Here is an 11,366-nt window from a genome sequence, read left to right on the forward strand (position 1 = left end):
AGAAGAGTGTATAGTTGAGTGACTTTTGAGGGAAAATTGAAAGTTGAGTGACTTTCTGAGAGAAGAGTGTATAGTTGAGTGACTTTTGAGGGAAAATTGAAAGTTGAGTGACTTTCTGAGAGAAGAGTGTATAGTTGAGTGACTTTTGAGGGAAAATTGAAAGTTGAGTGACTTTCTGAGAGAATAGTGCAAAGTTGAGTGACCATCTGAGGTATTAACTCGTGTTTTGGATGGGACTTTTCTAACAATTGGTATCAAAGCAAGGTCGATTACTGTATCAAATCCCACACATAGTTTCTAACTTCCCAAACGTACCCTACTCCGTGACATGTAGGCTAATTTCATCATATTATACTAAAAGCATGAAGCTCCATATTGAAAGTTGAATTACAAAAATATCCCTAATCATATTAAAAATAATTATTTTGTCTTGATCATTTAACTAATGTATCAAACTTTTCATATTACAGTATTTATATCTTTTGTCTTTTAAACTTTAATCAGTTAAATATTTTATACCCTTTTCATATTCTTTGCACTTTATAAAGTTATCACCCTATCAAATTTCTTTATCATTTTATTCTCACTCCTCTTCTGTTAGACTACAGAAAAACTACTATTACTATCGCCCTCTTATTTGTTGAATTTTGTCCAGAATAAGGTAATACTATTTTTTTTCCATTTATCATTTTATTCTTACTCCTCTTTTGTTAGACTACAGAAAAACTATCACTTACCTCTTGTTGATGCGAATCATTAGGCAATTTTCATGTACTTTTTTTGTTTTAAATATTAATATTTATTTGATCTTAATTAGAATGATATTTTGTATCATAGTTTTATCTTTATAATTTTAGATGTTTTTTTTTGTTACGGGAGAAGGTATCATCAAGAACTTTACTCCTTAAGTATTTCTTTTTACTGTATATATGTTATAATTAAAGTCTTAAGAAGGGTATGAATGCTGTATTTGTTCTTATCTGTTTAATTTTTTTGTATTCTTTACCGATTTATACTTCTTTAATTTAATCTACCGTGAAATTATGAATGTTATGTATATTTTTATTAGTGCTGAAATTACTAATTTATGACTTTTATATTCATTTTTAAATGTACTTTTATAAGATTTTTTTCTTTTATCCTTTCCTTACTGATATAGTTTCTTTAAGTAGATACATATTTGTGTACTTAGTATATGGAGCGTAATGAGAGATTATTAAGGATAAATCATATAGATATATTCATATTATTAGATGCTATAGTAATATTATTATTTTTCCGTATTTCTTGCTTGATGGTCAATGTAATATTCGATTATTATGCATTTTATTTAACGAATAAAATATAAATTGGTAAAACTAATATTTTTAAATTCAATATTTTCTATATAATAATTGTATGGAACAAACGTGCAACGCACGTTCCGAAAACTAGTTTATATATAACAGAGAAGTTATAATCAAATTTTATCAAATAGAAGGTAGTTTACTTTCATACGCACAAAAATTTAAAGGCTTAAGAATTACAAATGGAAGCTAGTTTATTCCTACTTTTTCTACTGTCTTTCTACTCTTTTATATCCAATATTGTTTCTACTACAACAAATGTAATCACTACAAATCACAACATCACTGATGGTGAAACTATTGTTTCATCTGGTGGAACCTTTGAGATGGGATTTTTCAGTCTCAGTGGTTCCTCAAATCGATATATCGGGATATGTAAACAGTTGTATGGGTTGCCAATAGAGAGAAACCACTCACCAATACATCTTCAGTTGTTTTGAAGGTCATCAAGCCGGGGATACTCGCTCTTCTCAATGACAAGAATGAAACTATATGGTCCACAAACACCTCAAGATCAATCCAAAATCCAGTTGCAGTGCTTTTAGATTCTGGTAATCTTGTTGTAAAAGATGCAAATGATGACAACACGGATAAACTCCTCTGGCAGAGCTTCAATTTTCCAACGGATACGTTCTTGCCTAATATGAAGCTTGGCAAGAATTTTCAAACTGGTCAAGATGTTTACCTTTCAGCATGGAAGAATGAAAGTGATCCAACTCCAGGGGAAATCACTCTTCACATTGATCCTACTGGATATCCACAGACTGTCGTCAAACGTGGCACAAGTGTATTGGGTAGTTCAGGACCGTGGAATGGTTTACGTTGGAGTGGTGATCGCGTGCCACCACCAAACCAAAGCAGCATTTATAAAATTCAGTATGTTTTCAATAAGGAAGAGGTTTCCTATAGTTATTATTTCATAGACAGTATGATGTTACCAAGGCTAGTACTGACTAGCAGTGGTTATGTACAAGGACTCATGTGGGTGAATCAGACCAAGACTTGGCTTTACCTCAGTTTACCTCCTAATACATGCGATGCGTATAGTGTATGTGGTGCCTATGGGAGCTGTGACATAGATCATTCCCCTGTTTGCAGTTGTTTAGAAAAGTTTGTCGAGAAATATCCACAACAATGGGAAAAGGGAGATTGGTCAAATGGATGTGTTCGGAGGAAACCTTTTGATTGCAACAAGGAACATGTGTTTCTGAAATATTCTGGGATTAAGTTGCCAGATACTAAGTACTCTCAGTACAATACAACCATGACCCTCGATAAGTGTAGGCAAGTATGCTCGAGGAACTGCTCTTGCACAGCTTATTCGAGTCTAGATATAAGGAATGGAGGCAGAGGTTGCTTGTTTTGGTTTGGGGAATTGATTGACATCAAAAAGATATCTGGAGGGCAGGACATCTACATCAGGATGGCTTCTTCAGAACTAGGTAAGAACTTGTGTTTAAGAAACTTCCAATGCAATGCAAACAATAGTGGCCTGTCTTGATTTGTTGTTTCTGATAGAAAAAATTGCTTGTAGTATCTGAGGCAGGTTCCGAAAGAAAGATGGCAAAGATACTCGCAGTGAGTTTGTCACTATTGATGGCAATGTTTCTGCTAGGCCTTATTTTGCTGTTGTACAAATGGAAAAAGAACTAACTGAAACTCAAAGAAGAATTTGAGCTTCCACTATTCCAATTGTCGACAATAACAAGAGCCACAGATAACTTTTCAGTGAACAACAAGGTTGGAGAGGGTGGATTTGGACCAGTTTACAAGGTATATACACTGAAATTTGGTGGAACAGTAACCAGTTTTTGCTTAAATTAGTGTATTAGACATGATCTTCATTCTACAATATTGTTGTCTTTGTAAAATCTATGTTCTCTTGATATACTGTTGCCATTTGTAGGGGGTCCTGGAAGAGGGACAAGAAGTGGCTGTGAAGAGACTGTCAAGGACTTCCAAGCAAGGACTTGATGAATTCAAGAACGAAGTTATCTATATTTCCAAGCTTCAGCATCGAAATCTTGTGAGACTTCTTGGTTGCTGCATTCAAGGGGAAGAAAAGATGCTGATCTATGAATACATGTCTAACAAAAGCTTGGACTCATACATATTTGGTTTGGTTTTCTCACCTACTACACAAGCTATAATAATAATACTTAATATTGTTATATTAGTCATAACATGTACATCTAGAACTAGGCAAAATTATGTTCACAAAAACAGCTAATTCACTAGAAAGCTTATTTTGTAGATCAAACAAAGAGCAAATTACTTGATTGGCCAAAGCGTTTTGACATCATAAATGGAATAGCACGTGGCTTACTGTATCTCCATCAAGATTCTCGACTAAGGATTATCCATAGAGACCTTAAAGCAAGCAATATTTTGCTAGATATGGAAATGAATCCAAAGATATCAGACTTTGGGTTGGCTAGAAGTGTTGCAGGAAATGAAATGGGAGCAAACACAAGCCATGTGGTTGGAACACAGTAAGAATCTCTAATATCAAACAAAGTACTACTTTCCTTTAACATCTCGTTTCTTTAATTCGATTTGTGTTCTGTTTTTTTCTGGCACAGAGGCTACATGTCCCCAGAATATGCAGTAGAAGGGATGTTCTCCGTTAAATCTGATGTGTTTAGCTTTGGCGTCTTGGTTTTAGAGACTGTGAGTTGCAAGAAAAATAGAAGCTTTTTCGATCAAAATCAAAGCCTTAACCTACTCGGATATGTAGGCACACTTAACTAGTCTTTATTAGGCATACAGAACTCATTTTCTTTCTATACAATACATGGAACTTATTATAATCTCCGATCAACACTCAAAACAGGCATGGAAGCTTTACAAGGAAGATAGGTCCTTGGAACTAATTGATGAGCAACTAGCTGGTTCCTGCCATATTTCTCAAGTTTTAAGGTCAATCCAAGTCGGTCTATTATGCGTGCAACAATGTCCTGAAGATAGGCCAAATATGTCTTCTGTCATTATGATGCTGGGTAACAGTCATGGGAGTCGACTGCCAGAAGCTAAAGAACCAGGATTTTTCCCAGAAAGAGAGGTACTTGATGTAGACAAGTCAGGATCACAGAATGAACTCACAGTCACATCTATATATCCTCGGTAGAGTGAAAAAAAATACAACTATTTTGACTTGTGTGTACAGGAGGGGTGGTAATTTTAGAAAGGAAGAAATTTGTGGTCAGTCACAAAATGTTTGTGGTCAGGTAGTACCTCTAGAATCAACAAAGTTTCTGGTCAGTCTCAAAATGTTTAAAGAATGTTGTAAAGACAATATCGAGAGACATAAGCCATAAATGTCGAGAAAAATTATACCACTTGATAATGTCTCATTGAGCTATTATGAATTTCTTTCATTCAGAAATAGTATTTAAAAACATTCATTATGGTAACAGAACACCGTTAATGGACTAACCTCAGTATCAATCTATTACGAAATGAATCTATTGCATCTCTTCTTGTGATGCTGTCAAAGATAACCAAAGAAGAAAAAAAGGCAAAAGGAGAAGAAAAGCGGAAAGGGAAATCTTAGTAGCTCAGTTGGTTGGCTATGTGAGCTTTCACCTTGTAGGTGAGGGTTTGATTCCTCACATTGTAATCCCCTTCCCCAACCCCAATTTTAAGAACAAACTGGACGAGCACTTTCATCAGGGGTGTCTGCAGAGTAAAATTGGATGGACAACTGTAGATATAACGATGATACACATTCACAGATCAGAGGCAGGCTTCAATTGTTGATGCTGACCATCTACCATGCTCAACTGTCTTCTCAATCTTGCGATATGACCTTGCACCTGCTGCCGAGCTGCTGTAAGTTTTAACAATTCGTCTGCTTCAGAGAAATTTGTGAACCATTGACTTAGAGGATGATCTTTGGTGTCGCCACGTTTCCTTCGATCAACATCTTCTATAGGTACAGGAGGAGGCAAATTTAGGCCAGGAGGTAGTCTAGGCACATTGACTGCTGGATTGTTCTGTACACGGGCAAAAAAAGACTCTGAAGGCTCCGCAAACACAATTTCATCATATGACTCTACTACAACAGGTTTTTTAGTGGATAGAGCCCCAGATTCATCCTCTGGATATAGTTTTAAATGGTGATATAAGTGTAATGGCTTATCGCAAACATCAGTGTGGAAATGAAGGGTCATCACAATTTCAAATTCACCCCATCCAGATTCTGATAACTCAAAAGGAGGGTTGTCCACAACCCTTGTAGGATTGTTAAAACTTGAGTGCAATTGAAAAACAACACGTTTCACCACCACACTCAGATCCTCATTAGTTGCACCACGAACATAAATAGTCCATTTATGAGACTGGAACTCGCTCGCCTTCTTACCAAGCCAAAATGCAACATTTCCATACACTATTGGAACGCCAACTTCAAGCTCTTTCAGCTTCTTACCAGAACTCTTTTTTTCACTGTCATCGGAAGTATTCACCATTTTGGTACGCTGTGATTTTAGGGTGGGTCCGGTAATGTCCGTTGGATCTTGATCGTGCTTCTTTGTCGATGAGCTTTGAGGCATTCTACGGGTATTCTCCGAATAGTCAAAATTAGGATCTCTGATCGACAATCAGAGTAGGAATATTTCAATGTTTGCTTTTGATTCTTTCACCATCATACTGTAAAGAAAATAATGGGAGTAAACAATAAATGAAATGACTGTTATATGTGGAAAGTGATTAGTGTTTAAGAAAAGCTTACCAGTAGAGATCTTTCTAAATACCCTAATAGTATAAAAGAAAAAGGACTAACGGTATATAAAACTTAAACTCAAGTTATAGAGTTCAAATATTCATATTTAGTGTGGAGTATATACTCTTAAAAAAGGATATTGTACTGACACATATACTAAGGGTTTTTAAGCTGATAAAAAAGTAAGAAAAACTGAAGATCTTTCCCTCAAAGAGAACTGTTGGTTAGAAAAAACTGAAGATCTTTCCCTCAAAGAGAACTGTTGGTAAGGTAAAACTGAAGATCTTTCCCTCAAAGAGAACTGTTTATGCCATTTGATCCATGTGCAATTCAAAGTTAACTCGGTGCCAAATCACCAGGGGTTGATCCACAATATAAATATATGGATTCATGAAAACCCAGTAGCTTTTGTCTAGCCCCTATATATATGTATATATATTAAGAAATCTATTACATAAAGGTCTTAAAAAAAAGAGAAATCTATTAAATAAATAAATATTTGATGATGAACTCAGTTATGACTGTATATTAAGTCGAGGTTTTTGTAATTATACGTGGAAACTCATAAAATTCAATCTTGAATCTGCTCCTGCAAATCACTGTCTCCCAAGAGAGAAGCTCATCACTGTAATGAGCAGTTTGATGACTTCCAAAGCATAAATTTAAGAGTGCGGTTGGACATGGTCCTCGATATATAACTTCAACAGTCCTTGTGTGACCAACTATCACATAGAAATAGTATAAACCTTTGACAATTTATTCTCTTCTCTACTAAGGACACCAGAAACCACATTTATTAGTCTGACAATTGGGTTTCCTCAATATCTAAATCCTGGCCAAGTTGTCTTAGATATAACTCTATGTGAGACTTGTCCTTGATCATTCACACCTAATACAAAGGCTCAGGCATCACAGATGAAAGCTAGTTTCGTCCTACTTTTTCAACTGACTTTCAACTCTTCTGTGCACAAGATTTCTACTACAACAGATATAATCACTACAAATCACTCCGTCACAAATGGTGAAACAATTGTTTCCTCCGGCGGAACCTTTAAGATGAGATTTTCAGTCCCAGAGGTTACTCAAAGCAATATATTGGGATATGGTAAAAGCAAATTCTTGCTATGCTGACCATTACGTCAACAGAGGAAAACCATTCATAAATACATCTTCAAGCCGGGAATACTTGCTCTTCTCAATGACAAGAATGCAATTATATGGTCCACTAACACCTCACGACCAGTCCAAAATCCAGTTGCACTACTTTTAGATTTTGGTAATCTTCCTCTAATGGATGCAAATGATGCCAACCCAGAAAAAAATCCTCTAGCAGAGCTTCAATATTTCAACTGATACGTTCTTGTCTAAAATGAAGCACGGCAAGAATTTTTAAACTGGCAAGGAGGTTAACCTTTCAGCATAGAAGAACAACAGTGATTCAACTCCAGGGGAATGCACTCTACACACTGATCCTGCTGGAATCTGGATACCGACAGGCCTCATCAAACATGGCACAAGTGTATTAGGTCACTCAGGACCATGGAACGGTTTACATTGGAGTGGGGATCACGCGCCATCATCAAGCCAAAGCAGCATTTATAAAATTCAGTTTGTTTTCAATAAGGAGGAGACTTTCTGTAGTTTTTATTTCATTAACAGTTTGGTGTTATCAAGGCTAGTCGTGACTAGCAATGGTTATATGCAAAGCCTCATGTACGTGAATCAGACCAAGAGTTGGCTTTACCTCAGTTTACCTCCTAAATACAACATATAGCTTATGTGGTGCCTATGGGAGCTGTGACATAGCTCATTTCCCAGCAAAATCTACGTCCTCTTGATATACTGTTTCCATTAACTAGGGAGTCCTGGAACTGGAAGAGGGACAAGAAATGTTCATGAAGAGACTCTCAAGGACTTTCATGCAAGGACTGGATTAATTCAGAATGAAGTTATATCTATATCTCAAAGCTTCCGCGGAGAAATCTTATGACACTTCTAGGTTGCTGCATTCGAGGGCAAGAAAAGATGTTGATCTATGATTATGTGCCTAACAAAGGCCAGTACTTAAACATACTATTTAGTTTGGATCTTTCACCAACTAAACAAGCTAAAACAATGTATTTAACTTTGTTATATTAGTCATAATGTGTACATCTAGACCTAGTCAAGGCCATGTTCACAAAAATAACTGATTCCTTAGAAAGCTTCTTTTGTAGATCAAACAAAGAGCAAATTACTTGATTGGCCAAAGCATTTCAACGTCATAAATACAATTGCTTGTAGCTTATTGTATCTCCATTCTCCATCAAGATTCTCAACTACGAATTATCCATAGACACCTTAAAGCAAGCTATGATTTGCTAGATATAGAAATAAATCCAAACAAATCAAATTTTGGGTTGGCTAGAATTTTTTCAGGAAAGGAGATGGGAGCACACATCAGCCAAGTAGTTGGGATACAGTAAGAATCTCTAATATCAAACAGATTACCTTTGTATAACATCTCACTTCTTTAATGCAATTGGTGTTTTTGGTTATTTTTCTTTTTCTGACATGGTGGCTACATTCCCCAGAATATGCAGTAGACAGGATCTTCCCCATAATGTGTTTAGCTTTGGCATCTTAGTTTTAGAGATTGTGAAGTGCAAGAGAAATAGAAGATTTTTCAATCAAGATCAAAGCTCTAACCTTCTCGTACACGTAGCCGTTATTAGGCATACATATCTTATTTTATTGCTGTAGATAGCCACATGAGTATTAGTTTTATAAATAATTTGTTTTAGAGACTTTTATAGATGAATTTTGTTTCTATTTCGGTTGCTCTTTGAAATACACCTTAGATATGTTTCATAAAACAAAACTTCGAAAGATTACTTAATTTGTTCTCCAAACCATTAGCTATTACAAAGTTTGTCGTGTAATCAGAAACCACAAATCCATACTAATCGTTGAAACTTTTCACGTTGCAACTCCATTCTTAGTTAAAACATAATCAGAAAACGGTATAAAATTGTTAAAAAAAATTAAGCAGAACTTCACTCATCTCAAACCAAATATCAATCTATCGAGGATAGAGTGTATGCACACTGTTTCCAATAGACCCTCAGCAACATTTATAACAGAAAATGCTATTTGCCGAACATTACTACGTAAACCGGAGATTACATTACCTGTTCCTACAAGTAAAGGTTTTTTTGCTGAAAGTCTGCTGAGTATTCCATCAATTCATGGCTTCTCCTGAACAGTTCCACAACTGCAATCAAACTCATCAACGTATCAGATTTCATTGTTTAACTTCTAAACCTATCAGCATTACAATGCTCGCACCTCAATAATCAGATCCATAAAAAAAAACAGGGAATTAACAACTCGTACCTCAATATTCAGATCTAATTGCAGCAGATATTCAGTTTTCCCCATTCCTCTTCTACAACTCTTGCAGCATCGTTCGTAAAGGACTTGCACGGATGAATGGAGAAGTGGAGGCGGAAAGGGTAAGAAATTATTTTCCAGGAAATTTCAACAGAGGGTTATGGTCTGTTTGGGTAAGCTTTAAGAATTTACTTATTTTGGGAAGTGATCTTGGAAAAGTTTTTTTTCTAAATTATTGGAGAAGTATTTTTGTCAGTACTAAAAAGTTAATTTGCTTTTTTAATAATTCTTTTGAAAGTGTTTGGCATTTGAAAGAAGAGAGAAAAAAGATAAATATACTCTGAACTATTGTAAATAGTATGTAGATATCTTTCGTCATATTTTTGAAATATTGGTGCTCCTACCGTCCAAAAACTTAAGCATATATGCCCTTCACTCTAACGGAAAACTAAATAGGACATTTGGCGCTATTTTATTCGTCGATCCGATATTTAACAAATGTCGGATCGATGAATAAGATTATAACACGTGTATGTCTGTTACTATAAAAGGTATATATCTCTATTTGGCAGCATGGGTACCAATGTCCGAAAAGTATAACGAAGAGTATTTATATATCATTTACAATAGTTCGGGGTATATTTGTCTTTTTTCACTCAAAAGACAATTCATTGACCTATAATATCATACGTCATGGTTCACCTAATTCATTAGGTACTAAAATATATGGTAGTATACATTGTTTGTCTTCAACAGAGTCACACATTAATTGCATATAGATTTTTAATCAAAATTTTTTGTGGGTGTTTGTTATGATTTAATAAATTATATATGTTAGTTTGAATGGGTAATTATAGGTATTTATAAGTTCTAATGAGGTATGTCATATGTCATGTTACACCTAATTCATTACATGATAAAAAGATTTGGTAGTATACATTGTTTATCTTCACGAGAGGCAGACATTGATTGCATATAACTTTTTTCTCAAATTTCTTTTGTGGGTGTTTGTTATGATTTAATAAATGACATGTGTTAGTTTGAATGGGTAATTATAGGTATTTATAAGTTCAAATGAGATATGTACCATGAAATACAATTTTTATATACCCGAAACAAACAACTAAAGTCAAAATTATAAACGTTCAAAGTTTTTCTTATTTACAACTACATTAGTCTCTTGTTAAATGGTCATAATGTTATACTTTAAACATTAAATGATACAAAATATGTGACATTAGATAGAAAACTCATTGACCTACGATTTCATATGTCATGACTCACCTAATTCATTATGTACTATGAGATATGATAGTATAGATTGTTTGCCTTCAAAAGAGACACATTGATTGCATGTAATTTTTTGATCAAAAGTTTGTGGTTGTTTGTTATAATTTACTAAGTTATGTGTGTTAGTTCGAGTGGGTAATTATAGGTATTTATAAGTTCAAATTAGGTATGGACCGGAAATAGAATTTTTCTATACCCAAAACAAACATCTAAAGTTTAAACGATTAACGTTCAAAGTTTCTCTTATTTATAACTAGACTAGTCTCTGTTAAAATAGTCATTATAGTTTACTTTAACCATTAAATGATACAAAATTGATGACATTTGAAAAAAATTCATTGACCTACAATTTCATGTGTCATGACTTACCTAATTTATTACGTACTGATAGATATTGTAGTATACATTGTTTGCCTTCACGAGAGGCACACATTGATTGCATGCAAGTTTTTGACCAAAAATTATTGTGGGCGTTTGTTATGATTTAATAAATTATGTGTGTTAGTTCAAATGAGTAATTATAGGTATTTATAAGTTCAAATAAGATAAGAACCGTGAAATAGAGTTATTCTATACCCGAAATAAATATTTAGAGTCAAAATTATGAACGTTCGAAGTTTCTCATATTTACAACT

The 11,366-nt window shown here is 34.6% G+C and overlaps 1 protein-coding gene and 1 pseudogene across 1 annotated transcript; one reads left to right on the forward strand and one right to left on the reverse strand.

The window, feature by feature from the left end:
• Positions 1 to 1,448: 1,448 nt before the first annotated feature.
• LOC107017501 lies at positions 1,449 to 4,831 on the forward strand (annotated as a pseudogene).
• LOC107017498 (transcription initiation factor TFIID subunit 14b-like) lies at positions 4,700 to 9,655 on the reverse strand. Its single transcript, XM_015217701.2, has 3 exons — positions 9,445 to 9,655; positions 9,240 to 9,322; positions 4,700 to 5,996 (listed from the first exon to the last, which is right to left on the reverse strand). Exon 3 carries the CDS (start codon positions 5,897 to 5,899, stop codon positions 5,075 to 5,077), a length of 825 nt encoding a protein of 274 aa, XP_015073187.1. The 5' UTR covers positions 5,900 to 5,996; positions 9,240 to 9,322; positions 9,445 to 9,655; the 3' UTR covers positions 4,700 to 5,074.
• Positions 9,656 to 11,366: the final 1,711 nt, after the last annotated feature.

Source organism: Solanum pennellii, chromosome 4, assembly GCF_001406875.1.
Source record: "Solanum pennellii chromosome 4, SPENNV200".
In the NCBI taxonomy this organism is placed as follows: domain Eukaryota; kingdom Viridiplantae; phylum Streptophyta; class Magnoliopsida; order Solanales; family Solanaceae; genus Solanum; species Solanum pennellii.

Bases quoted from the DNA above. Each gene is read 5' to 3' on its own strand.
- LOC107017498 (XM_015217701.2), bottom strand. From the start codon at position 5,899: ATGCCTCAAAGCTCATCGACAAAGAAGCACGATCAAGATCCAACGGAC.